Below are 23,868 nucleotides of genomic sequence, written 5' to 3' on the forward strand. Positions count from 1 at the left end.
TACCATCGGTGAGCCTTATTTATTGCGTCCATGCTATCTCGTTTAGTCCAACTATTTTCTCATTTAACCTACGTTTTACCGTTATTACTCGGGTTTAAAGTCACTGCATGAGCTTAGATGAATAACAAACACTAATCAACTATATTTGATCTATTTAGTGTTCTAACATTTTTGTACATTTTCTAAATAATTGTATTAGTTTTTTTTTTTTTTTTTTTTTTTTTTTTTTTTTTAGAATAAGTGATCAATTTAGTTCTGCTTTGGAATATATTATGTACAATTTATAAACATGATTTGTTGTCATTTCACATCCTTAATCTCACTTTTTGGTTTTCACAAAAATGACCAAATGCAGACCTTTATTTTGTAGGGAAAGCATATCGCCATCCGGTCCTCATACCTTTCACTTGATGAAGGTCGGGCCGAACATGTGCGTGGTTCACGTAAAAGCAGCAAACATGTCTGTTAGAGAAGATACTGTGTGAAATCTGAGAGTTGTTCTTACCTGGAACCTGAGAAAACAATAACATTTTGGACTAAACAAATCCTGGTGGATTGTCTGTGATGTGAATGAACACATGAACTGATCAGAGGATTTATGGAATAAGCAGCTGAGGCAAGTTACTTCTGGAAACACTCAAGTGTGTTTGTGTGAACATATAGCTAAATATGTGGGTATTCACTTATGCAAATCACCACAGACTGCTTGTTTTGTTGAGTAGAAAAGTGCACACATCTGCGGCTGTCTCATACCATAGGACAGCCAGGCTCCTGAGCCCAGAGGACAGTAGTCTGAAATCTGCAGCGTGGAGACGCCTCAGAGGGTCAAATAGGACCTCTGTTCAACACAGGCCTGATGGATCTGAAGGAGGCCTGGACCGTGGGACGTCAGCTCAGACTAAAAATATGAAAAGGGAGACCTCACTGTGGGAAAAAATGAATCAAGGGAGGGTAAGCACCCTCAGAGTATCGTCTGAACTCAGGAAATTGTGTCTAGATGACTTTATAGCAGACAGGGAGCGGCAGGCGAGACAGAAGTCTGTACTGGACTCCAAAGTGGAGACCCATGAGGTTGTTTTTGGCATTGCTCCCTGTCTTCTGGCTCTCTCTCAGGGTAGAAGGAAGGCCCTAAAACTGTTTGTGAAAAATGGTGAGACTTCACAGAGAGCCTCTGTGTTAAAAGTATGCGAGGAAGCCTGCCGGCAAGGAGTACAAGTCCTCAGAGTCAGCAAGAAAGATCTGGATAAAATGTCCTCTGGGGGAGTGCACCAAGGTGTGTGTCTGCAAGCAAGTCCTCTGAGCTATCTCACCGAAGACCCTGCACACAGCAGGGGCACAGGCACCCCTCTGTGGCTCGTCCTGGAGAGAATCCAGGATCCGATGAATCTTGGTGCCATCTTACGCTCTGCTTATTTCCTTGGTGTGGACAGAGTCATCAGCAGCATTCACCACAGCTGTCCGCTGTCTCCTGTGGTCAGCAAAGCCAGTTCTGGGGTTATGGAGGTGATGGGGGTGTATGGGTTTGAAAACCTGGAAGAAATGGTAAGGCTGAAGCTGACGCAGGGTTGGCAGGTAGTCGGCACAGTGGGAGCAGACCTAACACAGACCCAGGTTCCTGTGACCAAGTGTTTGGACTTTCAGATGACCAGACCAACATTGCTGTTAATGGGAGGAGAAGGGGAGGGACTAACCCAGCAGCTGCGCTCTCTGTGCCAAACCTTACTCACCATCCCAGCTGGCAGGGTCCTGCACCCGAGCATCGAGTCTTTAAACGTTTCTGTCGCCACAGGCATCCTGCTGCACTCTCTGCTGTCCACAAGGTCTGCAAGATGAGCTGAAAATGAGCAACTCTTCTTGCCTCTCTGAAACATGTTCATGTATGTTAATTGAAATATTTAACATTAAACATTAAGTGGAGCTTAATTGGCAAATTTTATTCTGTATGTATTTATAAATAAATCCCATGAAAACACCAAACATTTGTGTCCAAAAACTATTAGAAACCCTTGTTTCTCCATTAAAATAAGCTCTCACACACACTGTATTAATCTCATCCATTATTGCATGTGTTTTGTACAGTTGATTCCCAGAAACAGGAATGACAGGTCTGCATTATTCCTCTCGTGCTATTTGTTTAAAAATTATGGAAATATAAAGTACTGTGCAATAGTTTTAAGGCAAATTTCATTTTTATACATTATATAATTTACTTCCAAGATGCCAGACTTTGTCATTTCTTATAGTTGTCTTGAGCAATAATCCTCCAGGTTTCAGAAGATTCTTTAAGGTTATCCTTTTTTTTCTCTCATTTTCTGATGTCTTATTCATGCTTTCAACTGATTCATTCTTATTTGTTAGGCCACATAACTGTGACTTATGAATCATTTAAGCGTGAGAAAAGGAAACTAACTCACAAGATGAACTAGTGTTGTGAACATAAAACATGCAGGGTAGTGAAGAACCAATTGTGACTAGCAGTCTGTCACAAAAAACAATTTGGTTAATTTCTTTAGGCCCATTTATGAAAAAAAGTCAACGCTAACAGAGACTGACAGAAATAAAAGCATTTTTCTAACAATAACAAAGGGTTTAACTGAAAAAATAATTGTTTGGAATAAATCTGGAAATCTTAGTGATCCTCTTTATTTAAATTAATCTTAGACATGCATTTTGTTGAGTGTTTGTGTGCTGATACCCTGTGACGTTCAAAGATGCCACTGAGGACACAAGTCAGTTTCTTAGTGTTGGCCGGGAAAATTAAAGTATTTAAAGAACTTAATAATTGTTTTAGGAATTTTTAAGTATATATTGTTCAGATCAATATCAATATATAAAAAAATGAACTTGTTTAAAAGCATAAAAAGGGGCTGAGAAATTTAAATCAAATGGTTTAAAATGAATATGATGAATATATGCTGTTTATTTTTCATTATATTTATTCTAATGTCTTCTAAGGTGAAGATAATACTTTTAAAAGCATATGTTTATTACACTTTTATGAGGGTAATCTTTCTGTACGTGATCACTCTTATCTTTTCTATATAGTTTGTGTTTTGATGACAGGAAAAGCACAGATGTGATGTTTTATGCTATTGATACATGTTACATTTTGTTGACCACCAACCTAATATTTAGTAGATTCTTCTCATACTGCTGAAAGACTACTGACCAAGGTGTGGAAATACAACATCTGAGGGTTAGGTCTTTATGGATCCCATCAGATTTGCATCTGAGCAGCTTGGATGCCAGATGAACATCCCAGAGTCTCTATGAAGTTCTTTGAGTACTTGTGAAGTAGTGTTTTTCCTTTTTTTTTTTTCCTATTGTGAGACCCATTGCTGTCCTGCTGAGGAAGGCTGCTTCTGAAGAGGAGCGATCTTTTCATACCAGGGTGTGTGACTGATATACAAAGATGCAAAGGTGTGTAGCTGTTGCTACGGTGACGTTCATAAGATGTCAGGGTACAGGTTTCCATGCAGCAGAATACTGCATTGTAAACTGATGAGCTTTTTACTCACTTTACTTTTATAGTTGTCACTGATTTATGTATTATAAAGAAAGAACAGACGGTATGTAACGGGAATCCTTAATAAGCCTAAGTTGGAGAATAAAAACCAAAACAAAACATTACCAGTTTCTAACCCCTACAATTTATTACATCTATGGTCCTTTTGTGATGTTGTGTTTTTCTGATAATAAATATATTATGGGGACATCGCTGACAGTGTACAGTTTCCACTTGGTGGCAGTACCCACCAGCAGTAGTCCAAACACGCTGCCTGATGACTGAGGAAGAAGAGCAGCGCACACAATGCACTGCTTGGCTGACAAGGGTTGTGTCTCCCTCATTTTCATGATAAATTTCCAATTCAGTGGAAACTTGTGAAGGAGAAACAGTGGAGCCGTTCTGTTTCTCTCTGAATGTATTTACACTCTGGATTCAGTTAGGTTAGGAAATCGCGGACCGGAAACGACGGGTTACGATCCAACTTCTTCTAAACATTGGATTACCGAGGCTGTATGAAGGCGCTGCCCGGCCCGAACGGGGGCTCGGGGGGCGACACCCTGGAAATCGACACCGCGGCTTTGAAATTTGGGCCTTCAAAGAAATTTTATTTGAAAGGATTGAGAAAAAACCAAGGGGAAACCTGTTTGTCAAGAAGCTAAATATTACTATTTTGTGTGTGAATATTATTTTAAAAATATTTTGTTGATATATTCTGCTTTCTTGAAAATATGAGGGAATCTTGCGCTGGCTAACAGCTGGATCGGCTAACACTAGCTAGCCACAGTGCTAGCTTACGTTACGTCTTTCTTTTGATGTGAGACGAATTCAACCATCATCATCGGCCATCAACATCTCGACAGGAGGGACGTTTACCCCGTTAGCTGTGGGATATTGACTGGCTTCCCAGGTTACCACCAGCCTAGTTCGTCAGTCTGAATACTTAGTAAGAACATCGTTGTGTTTTTATGTTGTTGTCAGACTATATTTTAATATATTGCGTTAGCCGTACATGCTACCCGAAAGAGCTAATTGACCTAACGTCAAGCAGCAGTTGTTTTTACTATTTAAAACACAAAAGGCAGTGCTCTTCTCTAAGTAAAGTACATCTGATCCAATGTGGCCATCAACATTAACTTGAAAAATGAAACAATGTGAAATAATGCCAGAGAATCCGCTATGTTAATGTCAGATATATAGGTTATTGGCCTTGCTAACTAGCTAACCGTATCATTTTGCTAATAAATTTGTCAGCGTGTGCAGAATTAAAGAAAGTCCATGTTTGATGTAGTGCGAAATGATAGAATTAGCGTGATTTTTATTTTTGTTTTCTACATATAGACAATTTGGCCTGCTCTGTCTTATACATCAGGACTTGTCTTTTTTGTTTACATGCGACTAACTTCTGTGTGAGCTAACTAATATTAGCTTCCTACCAGATACCACCAGCTATGTCCTGACATCTGTGTTATATCGTGGATGTTTAAAGTTCCTATGTGGATTTTATTTTCTGTTTAGATTAACTGAAATGACACTAAAATTTCGCCGAAAGAAAGGCACTGATGCCAGCAGACTGTTGTCAGAGGACGGTAAATAATAGCCACTGGTTCCAGTAACGCCATTTTAACAGGGGCTCCTTGTGAGGGCCTGTGTGGTGGTGTGTTTTTGTTGTGCCGTTCGGTGCCTTCCACCGGGCCGGGACTTGAATAAAGTGCCTTTGGTCCCGTTGGAGTTATAAAGGGAGGTGGCATCTGAACATGGAGGGCCCGAGCCGAAGCACTGAATTCAGACGGAGTCGACGGTCGCGCTCGCAGCGCGACAGGGAGCGGCGGCGGCGGCGGAGAGTGGACCTGGCCGAGGAGCGGGCCACATCCCTGTCCTCGGGCTCCGATCGAGAGGCTTGCGGTACGAACAATGTCCTGGGTCCCGGTGGGAGAGAATGCCGGCCCGGTTTTGGGAGACACAGGCCTCCACGTCGGAGAAAAAGAGAGTCTGTGTCCTGCGAGGAGGACATCATCGATGGTTTCGCTATTGCGAGCTTCATCAGCCTGGAGGCACTGGAGGTAAAATGTCTTTGACATTTTTACACACACCATCAGCTGTCATTAATCAAACTGCATTCCACATAGGTGTGAAACCCAGTAATTGATTAGGCAGTGGGTGTACTTTTCTCCTTATCTTTTTGAAGTGATCAGTCGGTGCATGGCTCTCCTAAAGATGACTGATTTGGTCTTTGACCTGTTTACCCCTCTCCATCACGTCAAATCATTTCACATACTACCCCCCTCTCCCTCAAGCCAAAGATGTGAAGGGCTGAATAGAAAACTATCCACTGAGGCCCAAACCCAAGGCATTTCTCTGATGGTTTCAGGAGAGACCTCAATTATTCATGCTCTAATTCTGGGAGGTGTTGATGAGCTGCCTAATAGCTTTTTAGAAAAAGAGGAAGTAAAATAATTAGTGTGCATTACCCCGTGAATGGTCTCCTGTTGTCAAACTACTTAGATTAGGCTCTTTGGCCAATATTTTTGTTTAATAGCTAACATGAGCTTTATTTCCGTCATAATATGCTAGGAAATGAAAAAAGCCATGGAAATTCTGACTGCATTTAGAGCTTTTATGGGTGTAATTACTTGAGGTAGATGTGTGCTCCAGTCTGCAGCCTAATAGATTGAAAATAATCTCTTGATATTGGTTAATCTGCATTCAGGTTTAATCTGATGGCATTTGCTTGTGGCCTTTGTGACAGACTAGACATGAGTTTTGTTGTAAAGATGCCGCATTCACAGTAACACACTTGCACGGTTTTTCTGGGCAACTAGATTTTACAGTCAAATGAACTAGTGGATCTTAACATTGCTGATTGGTCACTCAGACTGCCAGACCAGCTACTATTTACTCCTGTGTACTCGTGAACCGTGGCAACTTCCCCAGATACTTTCTTACCATGGATTGATTTGCATTACCAACTAACGCAAGTGATTTTGTCCAACACAGGAGATCCATCTGTGGCACTGACATTGAATTTTGACCAATAAAATGTACTATAATACTGAATTTAAGGAGCTATTGAATTTAAATAAGAGATTAACATATGGGATAAGATCCAATTATAATCATACAAAAGATAATAGCAAAATAAGTAGGCCACATAACATTTTTACATTATTAAATTATTGATTGAATTTAAATCAGTTGCGTCTTAAGTTTTCAGATGCTGTTTAATTAGATTGTACTGTCACTTGAAAATGGATTGTAAGCTGGCTACATGTTAGTTGAATCAAGCAGAGTTTGAAGAACTAGATCTCCTTTTATATGATCAGTTTTTAACATAATTCTAGCTTATAAAGCCAAACACACATTCAAAACACCTAAACACCCCAACCACCAGATGGATTGCATCTGTTAAACAAGGCTTCTAAATTAAAGTGTTTTATTTTATTTTATTTATTTTTTATTGTAACTTGTGGGTGCCCTGAAAACAAATATGTTTAAATAAACAAGGGAAAAAAAAGGTTGAAAGATACTTTTTATTGCCAGTCTTTGTAATCTTAAAATTAATCATAATTTTTACCATATTATTTCTGATTAAACTTTTTTATTTATGAATGAATGAGTCTACAAGGTCAGACTGAACATTGTGCCAAAACAGTACAAATACACAGCATTCAAAGAAAAATATTTCTTGTGTTAGTTTGATTAAAACTGGTCATGTAAACATGTTAACATAACTGCAAGTGAATTAAATGTAGTTTTTTGCATGCCTTAATTTATGAGTCGGTTTAGGAAATTAAGCTCATGTTGTTTACGATTCAAATTTGCTGCTACATATGTGTTCAGTGAAACTCAAACCAGTCTAGATGCTTTGCTTGATATACAGAAAAGCCATTAATTACAGAAGAATTGCATTAGAAAGTGTCCAACGGCATAAAGTGTGTATAAAATGTACATAAATGCTCTGTTCACTGCTCAAAGTGGTATTGATTTGTTGCTATCAAAACTGTTTGTCAACTGTTTTGGTCTATGATTGGAAAAAGTCAAGCCAGCAAGCTGTCACTTATCACAGCTGAACCTGCCATGAGTTGATCAATTGATCCCACTCTGGTGCTTTTATGCACTTTGACAATGACAGTAGTCCAACTAAATGTCTCCGTTATGCTATAAACTGTAGTTAAACTTAGCAAATTTACATCAGACAGATGGAGTGATAGTTTTACGAGGCTGTAATCCATTCCATCATCTATTTGTAATCACTCCCAGTAGAAACTGTTTAAAATTGGTCTGTCGAGATGTTTACCAGCATCTAATTTGCCTGTAGCTTCAGCCATGCATATTCACATCATCTGTAGATGTTACAAATCTGATTCTTTTCTTTCAGATGGACTGTTCTCTGAAGCCTAGCCAGCGCACTGGTATGCTGGGTAGGAGGAACAAGGGGAAGAGGGGCCCGGAGGAAAATGGTGGGGGGCCGCTGTCTGAGCCAGAGGAAGGGGCTCCACACAGCTACTCTAGCAGCTGCTGGAACAAGGATAAGAATAAGAGAAGAAAGATAGAGGTGCGCTCATAGCGTTATGACTTGTTGGACTTTGTTGATGTTTGGTTTCCAGATATGGAAGATGTTGAGATAATTCTTTCTCAAACAACTATGTTTAATGTTCTGTACAGCTAATGACTTGTACATCCTGCTACTCAAAGTTAGCAAGTTAAAACTGGTTTGCCGTCACACACCTTATGCTTTTTAGGTGTTTTATAAAGGAAGCAGTAGGGGATGCTTCCTGATAACCAAGCATAAGATATGTTTCTAATAAAATCTAATTGTAGCCTGCTGAATTTCATGTTCTTCTTCTTTTTCTAGGGTTCCCATTTGGAAACTGGTTACATTGTAAGTTTCTTTTCTTCAATTAGAATCATATCAAATCATAAACATAAATCCTGTCATTAATATTACTCTGATGGTGTGATTTTTTTCCTCTGCTTTTTCAGTGTGACACTGAGAGTGATACAGGTGACAAGGTGTGTATTAACTGCTTTTAAAATTCTTCTTTGCAAGCTTTTCTTGGGTGATGATGAAATAAATGCAGTTTGTATTGCTCATCAGTTTCAACAGGAGCTTTGTTGTCAGTATGTAGAGTAAAACTTTACTGTATTCTTGTATGATAGTAAACTCGTGATTCTCCATAAAAATCACCGTTAAAATTTGATGTGATATTACGAGACTGTGATTAAATGTGTAAACTCTTTTTGACATAAAATATATGAATGAATCCCTTCTTTTGTTTTTTTTTTTCTGTCTAGGCCTCTGACAATGACATGGATCCAGTGTTCACAGTCAGCACTAGAAAAGGTTTGAGAACTGGACTTTTTCTTTTGCTTCGTGTATTGTAGCATGTTGTGATGCATTGGTTGACTGGTCTCCATTGCTTTTTATTTAGATCTTAATAGAGAATTGGGTAAATGACCAAAATTGTGCTTGTTTTTTAATCTTGCATTATTAAATTAGGAATCACAGGTATGCAAAACAGCTGAGTTTAATCAGCCATTAAATTGGATGATGAAAATACAGATAAACAGTGAAGATTGAATACTTGGTATCACATCTGAATCAGGCTTTGTATGAAGTGACCGAGGGACTTCATGTGTGCTTAGACCTAGTATTTTATTGATGAGTAATAAAAGTGTGGGATACAACCTTTTTCTCTAGGCAGGCTGTGCACATACTCAGAATTGGAGTGGAGCCATATTTCCAAGAAGCTCTCTTTAAATTTATAATGTTTTCCCGACATTGAAAATGGTGGAAAATCCAAAAGAGCTTTTTGTACAGAACTGAGGTTTTTTTCAACTCTTTTCAAAAGCATTGATATTTGAAGGAGTTTAGGGGAAAAAAACAGGTTCTGTGAACAAGTTCTGATGCAATAAAAGTTGGTTTATGGTCTGTGACCACAAAATTCTCTTTTACAGACATTTTTTTTATGAAACTGTAGCTTACAGTATTAGTGCCATGTTGGTTATATAAAGTGTGTGTAGTTTGCATTATTTCTCATGCAAATGAAAAATGAACTTTTGCTTAGCAGTGGGATGGAAACACTGTCAAGACTATTTTTGTTCTGTATGTTTACAGTGCATACAGTTTGTATGGACAGAAGATTTGTGATTTTGTAATGACATTGTGCTTAGTGGGGCGTTGACCCTTCCAGACTTGGACACCCCTGTCAGGCCCAGAAAGACACTTTGTGGATTTACAAGGTGTGAAAGAAGACTTGGGAATTTTTGTCAGTTTGTGAAATAAAAAGTCCTTCAGAGCTCATCCAGTTTTTGCTTCTGTGTTTTAAAAAAAACAAAACAAGAAACCAGATGTTTCTGGCATATTATTCTGACAGATATTAAACATAGATTTGCCACATCTGGCCAAGTCTGGATATTCACAAACATGACCAGTGCAGTAAAACTTATGCTCCCTGATGCTCTCTTTCTTCCGCAGTTGTGGAACCTGCTCCTTCAAACATGACCACATCCATGAGCAAAAGCTGCCCGCCTCTACCGGCCCGCTGTTCACGGTTAATGGTGACCCCGCGGGTATCTGGTCTGGAGCGAAGTCAGGAGAAAAGCCTGGAGACGCACTTCCCAGACTCTGTTTCTTCTACCTCTTCCGCCTCCTTCCCTTGCCTCCCCACCCATTCTGAGGTCACGGCCTCAGGCACAGTACCCCGACCCAGCGCAGTCAACGGCAACAGCAACCGCCACAACGGCAGCCCGCCACTTTCCAAACCCAAGCCCTTCCTCTCTTTGCCTGGACAATCTCACCCCATCTACAAAGTCAACAACAGGTCTGTTTCTCGCCACCGTTGTGGGTCATTCTGTTTAGAAAATGGCAAATGTTCATGTTTTCTACTTTGTGATTCTCTCATCTCAGGAGCAGCACTCCAGTCAAACCTCCATCATCTGCTTCATCGGCTGCGTCTTCCTCATCTGCTATGCGGCCCCCGACTCCCTCCACCAGTGTGTCCCTGCCCTACGGTCGGGGCTCAGGATCCTCAGGGCCCCTCCGACCCCCCTCCCGAGCCAGTGCTGGGGCTTTGTTCACATCGTCACCTGGTCTGCCTCCTCCTCCACCTCTTCTGCAAGCTCCGGGCCACTCAGCAGCAGCAGGTAGAAGAAAAAGAAATGCTAAGTTTCACTGCTATCACAGTTATTGTGTCTGTTTAATTTCTTCATGACAACACAATGACTTGTGTGTTTGAAAAAGGAAAAACAAAAGACTTCCTCTGGTGGTTGTTGGGCTTGGTTTTGAGGAAGTTGTACTTTAATGAAGTCAGATCTAATCATATTAGCACAGCAAGTATTGCAATCTTCGTATAAAGCAGAAGCTGCATGAGCGACTTGTACTTGAAGTGCTGAGCCAGTGTGCTTTATGAGTCATTTTTCAGCTTTTACCTTGTCTAACTTTGTCATTTCATGGCCAATCAGTTACAGATGTTACCTAAATGTGTTCACTTTCTTATCCTTACATACACTCCACAGCCGACTTAAGGATTTCTGCCTTAAAAGCTAAACTACTGCTTCTTCATTTCCCCAGAGCGCGAGGGCAGACGGAGTGTCCCAGGGGCTGAGAATAATGCAACGGGTCGCTCCACTCCTGGAGGTCCATCGGCATCAAGCTCAGCATCAGGTTCATCAGGCCGGACGTCTCAGAACCAGACGAGCATCCCGCCTTTGGCCTTCCAGTTCCATCAGCACAACCACCAGCACCAACACACGCACACGCACCAACACTTCACACCCTTCCTGCACCCCACAGCTACTGCGCCGCCTATGGTGAGGAAACTCTGTGTTGTGCTTGACGTTCTGGTGTGGTCGGAATCCTGGCCATGTTTTTCTGTGTCTCACATGTTTTAACCTGTTTTTCAGTTTGATAAGTATCCAGGCAAAATGGACGGGCTGTACCGACATCCTGTAAGTGTCCCGTATTATTTCGCTGGGAATATTAAAAATAAGCTAAATCATGTGATTAAATGGCTTAAATCTTGAAACAACTTTTATTTTTATCATTTACAAAGTAGTGATTACTTGATTTTATATGATCACTGAGTTGTGTGTCTGTGTGTCAGTTCTTCCCTCAATACCCACCGCCCTCAGTGCCGAATATTCAGCCTGTGATTCCTCCCACTGGGCCTTTCAGCTCTTTGCAAGGAGCCTTTCAGCCAAAGGTGAGGAACGACCCCTCTTCAGTTTCAGATATCTCACACCACCATGCATTATTGGAAGCTCGTTTATTTGATTCCTCACACTAAGATGTTTAAGCATGTTGGGTTACTTTGCAAATATTAAGAGTAATTTACTAAAGAATACTGACTCTCTAACAGCCCGAGTGCCACAAGTTGGCACTTAGTTTCACAAACTAAGTACAAATGGCAGTGATACAGAGATGGTAATATCAGTAAGTTGTGGCTCATATGTGTGTGTGTGTGTGTGTGTGTGTGTGTGTGTTTGTGTGTGTGTGTGACAGCCTCTTGTCCCTCAGGGAACGGGTCCTGATTTAACGGCACGACTTGGAGTTGTGCCTCACCACCTGCAGCCCAAAGACCCCAGGGTAAGGAAGATATGCCTAAGTTAATACATTCCATCTTAAAGTTTATTTGGAAATACGCTGATAGGCATTGCCAGCTCCAGCTCGGACGTGCTGCAACATCAACATGGGCCTAGGCAGTGCATTAAAGAGTGCAAAACTATACCTTTTTAAAGAGTGAGATATGTTGATTAAAAGTGGTTTTACACTTCTGTTTTTCTTGTAGCTAACTGATCCATTTGGGACATCGTTGAAAATCAGTAATGTAAGCAAAAACAGATGTTTTTGAATCCTTTGGCTCTTTTCAAGCCTTTAGTCTGCTTTACTGTCTAACTGCTTCACTCACTCTTTGCACTAATCTCACTTGTAAACTTGACTACTACTGGTCTTTTCTCTGCCCTTGCACACCCAGTTAGACATTTCATACCCAGAAATTACTCTGTGTAACGTATGTGGTTGTTCTTTTCTTGTATTGCTACTTGCTTCTTTTCCACTGTGTGTGTGTGTGTGTGTGTGTGTGTGTTTTATACTCAAACCTATACTGGGCCAAAGTGCGTAACCTTATCTCCAGATGCAAAATCCCAACCTTGTGTAGAGGCCAGACAAGACATTTCTGAACTGCAGGAAGATCGCCTAACTCTGTGTGCAAAGGCTTTAAAGTTGTGAATGGTATATTTAGGAGTATTTAAAATGTCTTTTAAAGCGTATTTATGTGCATTTCACTCTGCAGAAACCAGGAAAGTGGTGTGCTATGCATGTATATGTGGCCTGGATGATTCTAAGCCATCAGAAAAAAGTTAAAGTAAGTGTTTGAATAGATGATTCGTTAAGCTAAATATGAACCATTTTGTTCAGAATATTAACTGCATCACACATTTTTCAGCTGATGCAGGCCGATCCTCACAAGCTAGACTTCCGTAGTGACCTGCTGGCCCGTTTTCCTGGACCTGGGGGACTGGGCCAACTGGGGCCCATGGGAGGAGCCCTGCCTCCAACTCACGACTTGACCAGACCTCCCAGTCTGTTCTCAGCCGCAGGTGCATGCCTCAACATTTCAGTTTCGTTATCGTAAAAAAAACTAGATATTTTTCTAGTTAATTCACTGCGTAACAGGACAGTGTTGAAGCTGTCAAGTCAGTGCTGTTGATTTGTTTACTTTTCTACTCTTTCAGTTCATGTTTTGTCTCGAAGAACTCAACCTTGTCTCACTTGACCCTTATGATGCAGCTTTTCATTCTCTCAGCCCCTGTATCCCAGAGGCTCGGCCGCTCTCATGGCAGTGCTTTTTCAGTCAAAGCCTTCATTAGCTGGAATGTTTGCTTGATTTTCTTACTTGGGTGATTTTTTTTTTTTTTTTTATTCTTCATTTTACTGCTTCTTTCCCTCAGGTGCAGTTAATCCGTCCTCAGCGCCTTTTATCTCCCCATCAGCACCACACTCCTCTTTCCTTCCACCAACTGCACATTTGGGTAAGAGAAGCTTCAAATGTAATATTTATATATTTGAGCTGGAGCTTAAATGTTAAAGCAGCTGGTAAATCTTACACCACTGTTCACATTTCAGTGTAAATTAGAAAAATTCTGTGAAGTTTAGGTTTTCTGAAAGTGCTTAACTACAACGTGTGTCTGATGTTTGTGTGTTTTTAGATCCGTATGGCAGATCCCCGCCCTTTACTCCACTGGGAGCCCTTGGTTCTGGTGCCTTTGGAGGACTTGGCAGCCCAACACTGGGTCAGTTTTTACAGCATCTATGCTTTTGAAACACTCTGCTCAAAGGATAGGTTCATATTTTTAAAATCTGTCTTTATAATCTGTACATGCCATATATATATATATATATATATATATATATATATATGTATATATGTATGTGTGTGTGTATATATATATATGTATGTTAAGCACACGCGGATATCCAGACAAAAAAAACAACATAAATGGCTGTTCAGATGGGGGCATGTAGCTTCAGGTAGGGCCGAGACAGTAAATACTGATCCAGTGCAGATAGAGTAATTGATCCAGGCTAATAAGAGACAAAACTTTTCTCAGTTGTTAACAACAGCAGCAGCTTTATTCAGACATGCACTCCTTTCTGTTAATCTTAGCCTTTGGTGCATGTCGGCTTCATGTCCGAGCAAGCACCCAGGTCGAACCACGTAAATAGATTTATTTATCACATTAAGCTCGGCACAAGTCTGAACTGGATGCAGTGGCACTTTCAGATTGATGCACTATGCATTATGACGTATTGTTAAGCAATGTTGTCGTTTATTTTAGATTAAGTGACACGGGGAAAAAAAAAAAAAAAGCAACTTAATCCCAGCTGAAGCTCACCTCATCCATTATAAATCCCTAATGTATTGTCCAGTGTCCAATGTATTAAACATTAAAGAATTGACTGGAACTGGGTGTTTTCCTGGCACAGTGCCGCGCAGTACCTCTTGAGAAGATGTAAAGTTTAGTTTTAATGTCTTTGACAGATTTGTTTGCATTGTTACTCCCAGCTAAGATAATTGGTCCCTGTAGTCACTCCTCTCCTGTATGCTGGACATGAAATGATCCCTTCCTAACAAGAAATGTGGCATAGAATCAGCAATGATTGCCAAAATGCATTTCTGAAGTCTTAAAATGAAAGCCTGATGTGGTAAAATCAGATGTATGACTTTACCCTGCCTGCATCACTCTGTCATTATTTTACCAGAACATCAGCTGTTCTGTTTCTGTGCAGTACTTCAGACAGTATAAAGTTCCTGGAAATGGACTGGAATAGCTACAGTCTTTCGCAAAATGATTCAGGCCCCTATCCCATGGGCAATCCAGTGCAGTGGGGACTGATTCGTTTCTCTGGGAACTATATAAAGAATCGAAAAGCTGTTTGTTTTTCATCTTGTCAATGTGTTGGAATCAATATATTCACGAGACATACTGGGATGAATGACATGGTTGTGGCAGTTTGTGTCACTGACCACAGAGTTGTCTGCATATCCTGCTTTTATTCCCAGTTCACAAATATAAACCAAACACGGCTTCTTGATTTGTTTTGATAAACTTCTACAAGACATGTCAGTCTGGAGGAGTGCATTGACAAGAGCTTTTCTGTAGCTTTTTTTTTCATATATCTTCTGGTTAACTCAGACGACTGAAGACTCAACATTTTGCTTCAGCTAAACTTAGAAATGTGTTTGTGGTTATTCTCAGCCTTTTTTGTTTCCCCAGTGCAGGGCTTACTACTTACAGCTGCAGTAAATCATCATCATAGAAGCATTATCAGAAAGATAAATCCTTATGTCATACTAAAAGAGCAATAGATGCATTACCTCCACTCATCTTTTATGAGATATATTTATCTATCTCGTGTATGAAGTGGAGGTACTCTGACGGTTGTTTGAATAATATTTTATATTCAACAATCTTCCAAGTATTTTCTGCCATGTCTTAAATATACTATACAAGTAGAATAATGACAGAAACGTTGCTTTAAGTCGGTGTATTATCGGATCTCATACCCATCAGCCTCTGCAACACACTGCAGTGTGATGTTGTGTCACTAAGGTCAGTAGTCACACTGAGGAATCACTTGATGGTCACATGGACAGCAGTAATTATTACAGCAGCCAGGAATTATATGTGGCATTCTGATTAAAGAAACAGATTTAGGAATAAAAAATGCACCGATCCTTTAGGCCAGTGTTTTCATAGAAGAACTCTCTTCAGGGTTAATGCAGGATGGAGGATGATCACTTGTTCAGAATTGTATTTTATGTCTGAGGACTCTGAGTTAATGCTGATGTAAAGAAAAGTCGAAGGAAAATGCTGAACATGTTTCTAGAGACAAAACTTTTGTTCTCAGATTTTATTTATTTATTTTATTTTAGCTTTATAAGTGAACAAACCCGCTTCAAGTGGTCGATTTTGGTTTCTTACTTTGGTTTCTTACTAGAATTTCTCTGCCGATGAGGAGCGTGTTGTGGCTTGTTGAGCCGCTTCATTCCTGGTTGTTTCTGCCATTTAAAACAGTTTGAGGATGATGAAAATGAAGCACATTCGCTGTGTTTCCCTGCATTTAACACACAATGTGCTTTCCACACGTTGCAGAATTACATTAGATCAGAATATTACGAAGCCTCTAAGTTTTGTCAATAAAATTCCTATATTTTTATCCACAGATAAATCTAAATACTGATTAAATTCAGCGTCTTATAAACTTATGTGAACTTGTAAGAGTAACTGTCAAAAATACTGAAATGAGGAAATGGGAAGGTGACTACCTCCCAAAAAAAACAAAAACTGATGTATCCACAACTGGTTGATTTCTACATGCACCAGTTTAGAGAACCAAGGTCTGGTTGTGATAAAACTAGAAATTTGCAGCTTTACCAGAACCTTTATTCCCCTCCATCTGGCTTTACGTCTCAGTGCAGCTGTTGTGTCGAGTTATTGATGAAGTTCTGCTAACAATCTGTATATAGATGGCAAAAACAAGAATAGCCATCTTTCCCTCTTTTATGTAAGATGCTGAAAAAGAAATTCCCACTATTTATTTCTGAGTTGGCATTTTAACATAAGTTTTAAGAAGAAATAAAAGCCTGACAAGAGGAATGTATGTTAAGCGTGAGTGCCACATGCTGGCTGTTTGACTACAGTGAGTACAAGCAGAGGAATGAGTTGCTAACTGGTGGAAGGCAGATTAAATCGTGCAGCCTGAGTGAAGTGTTTGGTCAACATCAACTTTGAGATGCCAACAGGTGCTGCACCAACATTTTCTGGGTGTAAATTTGCACCAGGATGAGATAACTGCAACAAACCTTTTAGGACTGAATGCCTTCTATACGGCTTAATCTGGGGGTGGGAAACTGGTCTTCGAGGGCTGCAGTCCTGCAAGTGTTAGGAGTTTCCCCGATGCAACACACCTGATTTAAATCAAAGGATAATCAGCTGACAAGTAAAGAGTTTGATGTCAAGCTCTGTCTGTGCAAGTCTGCTAATTAAAGTTTGGTACACAAAAAAGGATTCTTTTTGGTCTGAAGATATTTTTTTTATCTGTTAGAGACCCAACGCATGGACATAAGAAAATCAGAAATTGAACAGTTTTGATCGTATTGTATGGACTGCTTCGATAATCTTGGCACAATACGCACAGAGTTATTCTGTCCCATAGGTGATCTAGAATCTAGTCCGAGCAATAAATCCTGCGTGATCGAACGTGATCTAACAAAAACGATGAAGAAACATAGCAAGAACTGGAAAACGCAACACCCCAGATGGAAGAGGACAACCAAGACATGGGAACGATGGCGATCTTGGGACTATCGATGACAGTGACAGCGCGAACTCGGACTTTACAGTCCACTGAGTGTCGGCCGTGCTTTTTATTTTTGTCTGCTTCCTTCAGCCCCAGTCAGCTTGCTCTCCATTGGTGTTGTTCCGTTCCACGTCACAATCCACGAAGCCACGACTTGGGAGTCGTCTGCTTTCCCCACACCTTAAGATTTTTGGTCTTGAACAAATTTAATACTTGCGATTGTTTGCAGATTGTCGGGACAAATTCACTTATTACGCACCTCGGACCACTGGGTTTTTTTCTTTGGATAATTTCATAAGACTTCAGATAATCGGGTGTTTGCTGTCCTTGGTTGGGAAGAGGGAACAGCAGGACAAAGACAGCCTTTTTGTGTGTACCCAGTTTTATAGGGCTAATCTGCATCAGGTGTGTTGCAGCAGGTAAACTCCTAACACTTGAGGACCGGAGCTGCCCACCCCCTGTCTTAATCAGTAATTTCATCCACCGTAATCAAAACTAAAACAACGAACCAGTCAGGGCGTTAAATTTTTTTTAAATCCCTACTTTCCTGTGTTGTGTTTGCCCGAGGCGTGTGTTTCTCTCTTAATGCTTTTCTCTCTTGTCTCATAGCACAGCTACAGCTCAGCTGTCACAGAGACATGCTGTGAATGGCTGTGCTGGATTTTGTCATTGATACACGAGTTCAAGGTTGTATGCATTAATTCCAGTAGCCACGCAGAGCGGATGCAGTCCAGATACAAGTCCGCCCTGAAACCTTGCCTTAAACATTTATGTCAAATTGGGATACAATCATGGTCTGTTGGGATGCCGTCCCATTGTTTAGTTGTGTTTGATCAACTAGACTGAGCTGGGCAAGTTGGTAAAAGTTCCCAGTGCTAAACAATGTCAAGTGAAGGGTTGCAAGAAGTTTGATGACTTAGCAAGGATAAACATCATTTGAAAACTGCTTTTTGTTTGCTATAGAAAATGCTTTACGAGCATGTTTACTGTTAAAACTACAATTAATTTTCACTGTAGCTGATTATTGATGACCAAGCTTACTATGATGATATCAAATTCTTACAACAAAACCTAATGTTATGTTTTTTTTTTTTGTTTTTTTTTTTTTTAAATTCAATGTGTAAATTTAAGGTGGAAATGACTGTTCATGTTACTAATATGTATGAACTACTACAGTACTTTTAGTTCTAACTGTAAAATGTATTTTTTTTCCCTGCAGCTGGCTCTGTGTTTGGCCCTAAAGACCCACCCACCAGTATGGTTGGGGGCTTGCCCACCTCCAACCATCATGATGCATGGAGTCGTCTGCATGGTGGTCCTTCTGGCCTCCCTGCAGGCCCTAGCTGGGCTAAAGGAGCGGACAAGAGGGATGAGAGGGACCGAGGGAAGGATGGAGAAAGAAGAGACATCCCCCACATCAAGGATGAAAAGGACAGGTATGAGATTTAACTAATTTAAATACAGACTTTTCTATTTAAAAGCTGATTGTTCTGTTTATAATTAAATGGCATTATTTTATTTAGTAATGAAAAGAATGAATTCACATCAGCACTGCTTGCACAGAAACTACATATAGATTTTGTTTCTAGAAGCTGTAGATACATCCCAGTCTCAAGGTTGTGGCACGTTTTTGTTTTGCAGAGACAATATGCTGTATGGCCGACCACCTGTGAGAATGTCTCCTGTTGCCCCGTCCTTCAAGCCCCGCAGTAGCACCCCGGTCTCCCACATAAATGGCCACAGCAGCTCCCTCGGGGGGCCAATTGAAGACCTGACGCGCAGCTTAAATAGAGACCGGGACCGCGAGCGAGACAGAGATGGGGACAAAAGGCCAGTGCCAACATTATCTTCAAGAGTTCCTCCTCTTGGCTCTTCGTCGTTAGTAGCAGACAGGGACAGACCGCGGTCTTCCTCATCTTCTGTGCTTACTACTCCCCCACCCTCCAACCGCTCAGTCCCATCTCCTTTGGACCTTTACCCCCGCTCGCAAGTCCATACAGCACACAGCCACCACAGTGACCCCTCACACTCCCAAAGAGAAAATAACCCCCCAGCTTCTTCTGCAGCTTCTTCCTCTGTTTCATCTTTATCTCAGGCCAAGAAGTCTGACCGCACCACAACGCCAGTTTCCAAACCTCCACTGCTTCTACCACCGGTTAAAGTCAAAGAGGAGCGGAAAGAGGAGCCAGAGCACATACCCATTACTCTTCCTCCTCTGCCACCCAGTCACAGTTTTGACCGCCCCAACAGCCATCCACACCACCACAGCTCTGGTACTCCTTCTTCCTCCTCTTTATCACTGACTCCCACTCCTGTTGTTTCACTCCCACCACCCACCCCGAACCCTCCTTCCCATCAACATCTTTCTCTGCTGGAACGTTCAAGAGCCATAGAGGCATACCTAGGGTGTCCAGCAGGGGCTGCAGGACTGGTAGTTAGTTCAGCTGGTGAACGTTTTCCCCATGGTCCTCATCAAGGGCCACCACAGGGTCCACATAGCTTCACCTGGGACCCCTGGAGGGAGCTGGCAGCTCATCAGCAACATCATCATCATCATCGTAGAGAGGCTTTGGCACTTCGGTCAGATCCACACCTAGCCCTGCGATCTGATCCACATTTGACTCGGTTGCTTCAACAACAGCGGATTCTCGAGGCAGAACGGGCAGCGGCGGCGGCTGTAGCTGCAGCAGCCGCTGCCACCCCTCAACAGCCTCCGACTTCTACCTCTGCTGCCGCCTCTGCTGTTCGCCCAGACTTTGGCCTGATGGCTCACCACTTTGACCGCCCTCCTCAGCTTGGACCCCCTGGTGGTGGGTTGATGGATGAGGAGCAGCGAGCCCAGATCTTGAGGGAAGACTTTGAACGGGTTCGCTACTTTGGGATGCACCCTCACCTCCCGCCTGGCTCTCACCTCTCAAGCCAGTCTCATGCTGCTACTGCCGCTCATCTGGAGCAGCTCCACCCTGGCCTTCTCTCCCACCATCTCTCTGCAGGAGCCGCTGCTTCCCCACACCATGCAGGCCTCTACTCTCGTCTGGGTCCCATCAACCCGCACCACTTGCCCAATGGAATTCTTGCAAAGACCACTGCAGGCTTAGTGGGAGCTCTGTCGGTGGGGGCTCCGCCTCCACTCATTCCGTCCATCACCAGCCGGTCGTCCACGCCCCCTCGCAGTTCAAGACTTGCAGGGCCAGGTGAACTGGCATTGTACAGCGCCCACAAAGATGGCGAATCCAGATAGTACAGGGACAACACTGGAGGAGATTAAGGGAAATGTCAGGATCACTGTGCTGCTCTCAACCTGCCCCCTTTTCCTCTTGCAGACTACTAAAACCCTGCCTTCCCAGATACACAACCAAACCAGCTCAGTCTTCACAGAAATAAAGATTTAAAAAAAAAAAGAAGAAAAAAAAGGAAAAAAAAAACCCAAGACAAAGAGTAATAGTGATTGGCTGGAGATGATGGTCAGGAGGGAAATACAAGACTCTGATATGCTCAATGGTTCTATCAGTGCAATTGAAAGGTACATGGTTTATGTGCATCCATGGTGGTATAGTTTTTATTTTATAGCGGCTGTTGGGTTTTTACAGTGCTCAATTCTGAAAGCTGTAGGAAGAGGCAGAGGACAGCTTTTTCATTTATCAGGTGAATTATGATCCATGCTTTTCCACAAGCATTTGTGTGGACTGGAAATGACTTCTGGAGAGATGTACACATTATAGACATTCTGCAAAGTGTTGACTCGTGGTATATGTTAATACCCTCCTCGACATCAGTTGGGTAATGTGGATGAGGGTTTTAGAAATACATTGGACAAGTGGTGCTTTCTTTTTTTTTTTTTTTTTGTCTGTTATTGCAAAAGATTACTTATGAGACCACTTAATTAAGATTGGTAAGCATCGTACCTCAGTTTTCTGCTAGACCCAAATATTTAACTCCAAACCCTCAACTTTTACTGTTCATGAGATTCAACCTTCAGTTTTGTTTTCTATGGATGAATGGTGAAATGAACTGTTTTACACTGTGTGAGTGAACACAGTATTTTAGAGCTTCCTGTAACTGTTTCCCAGTCTCATGTTGACTATATGAGCAGGACCAGATAATAGTAGTCTAGAGAAATTGCCTTTGTAATTATTATTCTTAACATTAATTATCTTCTATAATAAATATATTCACTGTTATGTTATTTGTCATTGTTTCGGGTATCAACCAGCACTCTTTCCCCAGGTAGTCTCAAGTAATGCAAAAGGCTTGCTTCACAGAAAACTTTGTAAAAGCTTGTGAGGATCAAGCCGCATCCATTGCAACCTCTCGCCTCTTCTAAGGAACTGATCTTCGACTATTAAGCTGAGAGCGAGGTTTGCCTGTGTGTCACTGGTTGTGTGCTATCTGTTGGAACTACGGGAGCCTTGTACATTGAACTGTCGAGTTGTTTCATCAACAGAAATAAGTTATATACAAGGATAAGTGGGACATCTGTTGAAGAACCAGAAAAAAAAAATTATAAGGACTTGTGTCAAAAGGCAACTAGACAGTGGGTATCTTGAGAGGGAAAAGACTGGGTCAATTATTTTAATATGACCATTTTGTACCTTTCAAACCCTCCCCTAGAGACAACAAAGAATAATTATTAAATGAATTGTTGTTTACTTTGTTGTGTGGGTCTTTTGTTCTGAGTCTTTTATAAATTTGGAGTCAAAATATTAATTATAGATGTAAGTTATTTCTAAATTGTATCCAAGAATTCTTAAATTTGGCATTTTATTTACTTAAAAACTTTTAGATTAACTTTAATTCTAACTTGTATATTTCAATGATCTACGTATTTACAGAGACATCTTCTAAGCGACCGAAATGTAATTTTTTATTACTACTGTATTAAACTATATAAAAAACTGAAAGATGGCATCCTATATACTTAGAAAATGTACTGCTTTTTCTTCCATTTCAGTGCAGAAACGACCAAAAAACAACTTAATACAGATAAATCTTTTTTTCCGGAATAAATGGCAGATTTCCACAAACACAAGTTTACGTAAACAATGATGCTTTCTGTGGGCATTCGCATTCATATTTTCGTTTTTTCCTTTTTATTAAGAAAATCTGCGATTATCCGTAATCGTATTTAAATGCTTTATCAAGTAAACGAAACGTTTTAAAACATAAATATTTCCTTAACTCTAAAAACAACGGTTATTAAAATTCAACCGTTTACATTTCAAGTGGCGCGCTTGACGTTATCTCGCGAGATTTCCCTGTTCTGTACTTTTGTCAGCGGCAGCGGTTCTCCACCATTTCGCTGCGTAACGTCTCCTCCCCGCGACCGCTACATTCTGCGCCGAAACCCAGTCTCTCACGGTCCGTATTTTAACTTCTTCCCACAGACCAAGTGCTACCTCGTTGGGTACCGGGAGACAGTTTGGACCACCGGCATCACGGATTGAGTACGATATTACGTGGATGACGACTCCTTCAACGAGAATTTAGTAAAAGAAAATCGGTCGGAAATTTCAGGTAGGTGGGAACTTAAGATGGCGGACTATAGAGGGAGGGGGGGCAAGGAGGAAGTAATGGGGGGAATAGAGGGGGGCTGAGACTTACGAAAGGGCACAATCCGAGTCGGTGGTATATTTCATACAGCTTGGCTTCCCGACCTGCAGTAAATCAAGACACGTCGACAGGATGTAACGTTTTAAAACAAACACATCCCATAATAACAAAAACCTACAGAAAAAAATTCTAACTTTATTGTCATTTCCGTGACGTCACTTCCAAACAATCAACCATGAGACGGTGTGCTCCCCCTTAAACCCCCCTCCCCGTATAATAATTGCAAAATATATATGAAACTTTATAACATTGTTTCTACTATTTATTATGTTTATGTATAAAAAAAATATTTTTTAGGGACCCAAAACGAAATTATTTTAACTAATTAATTTAAAAAAAAAAAGAGATTTGACCCCACGCAATGACGTCACTAGCGATTGTCCCCTTCTGTAGTAGAAGCAGAAGCGGGTTTTAATGCGACTTTTTAGGTGTTTTTGCCTCAGTGTGTGGGGATTTTAGTGAATCGCTCCGCATTAAAAGGGTAGCTTTGAGGCAGAAGCATTACATAACAAACGGGAGGGATGTGGCGCATGCAGCGATCGCTCACTACCAACTCTTCTAGCTCGCTAGTTAGCAGCAGGCTAACACCCCCTGTGTTGTTGTATTAGAGGCTAGCGCTAGCTAAGCTAACCACACTAGCCAAACCGGCAACGTTAGGCGTTAACCGTTTCACTGATTTACCCATTTTATTTATTTTATTTGCTTTTATTATCATGGACACTGTTACGACCTTGTCGTATCATTACCACCTTTGGATAAGAATGAAAATTGGATTTATGTTTGACATGATCTGCACAACCAATGCGCACACATCCACTGAATAAAGAATGTATCTAATAGGGTGGAAAAATTATCTTTAAGTCAATGTGGCGACAAAAAGCCACAGTGG

General features: G+C 41.1%; 3 protein-coding genes across 3 annotated transcripts in view; all 3 read left to right on the top strand.

Moving 5' to 3' along the window:
* Positions 1-529: 529 nt before the first annotated feature.
* mrm1 (mitochondrial rRNA methyltransferase 1 homolog) lies at positions 530-1,959 on the top strand. Its single transcript, XM_079260994.1, has one exon. It carries the CDS (start codon positions 670-672, stop codon positions 1,831-1,833), a length of 1,164 nt encoding a protein of 387 aa, XP_079117120.1. The 5' UTR covers positions 530-669; the 3' UTR covers positions 1,834-1,959.
* Positions 1,960-3,813: 1,854 nt separating this feature from the next.
* fbrs (fibrosin) lies at positions 3,814-21,970 on the top strand. Its single transcript, XM_079260817.1, has 19 exons — positions 3,814-4,451; positions 5,024-5,568; positions 7,884-8,060; positions 8,361-8,387; positions 8,489-8,518; positions 8,801-8,849; positions 9,984-10,329; positions 10,416-10,651; positions 11,079-11,317; positions 11,411-11,455; positions 11,611-11,709; positions 12,009-12,092; positions 12,295-12,333; positions 12,799-12,870; positions 12,952-13,105; positions 13,457-13,537; positions 13,715-13,798; positions 18,589-18,805; positions 19,011-21,970. The coding sequence occupies exons 2-19, from the start codon at positions 5,263-5,265 to the stop codon at positions 20,608-20,610; spliced, it is 3,885 nt and encodes a 1,294-aa protein (XP_079116943.1). The 5' UTR covers positions 3,814-4,451; positions 5,024-5,262; the 3' UTR covers positions 20,611-21,970.
* A 797-nt stretch (positions 21,971-22,767) lies between these two features.
* The window catches only part of srcap (Snf2-related CREBBP activator protein), a 38,352-nt gene continuing 37,251 nt past the window's right edge, over positions 22,768-23,868 (top strand). The window contains exon 1 of the mRNA XM_079260689.1: positions 22,768-22,883. The gene's annotated coding sequence lies outside the window, so the exon portion shown is untranslated. The remainder of the gene's footprint in view (positions 22,884-23,868) is intronic.

This window comes from Telmatherina bonti, assembly GCF_933228915.1.
Source record: "Telmatherina bonti genome assembly, chromosome: 21".
Classification (NCBI taxonomy): Eukaryota; Metazoa; Chordata; class Actinopteri; order Atheriniformes; family Telmatherinidae; genus Telmatherina; species Telmatherina bonti.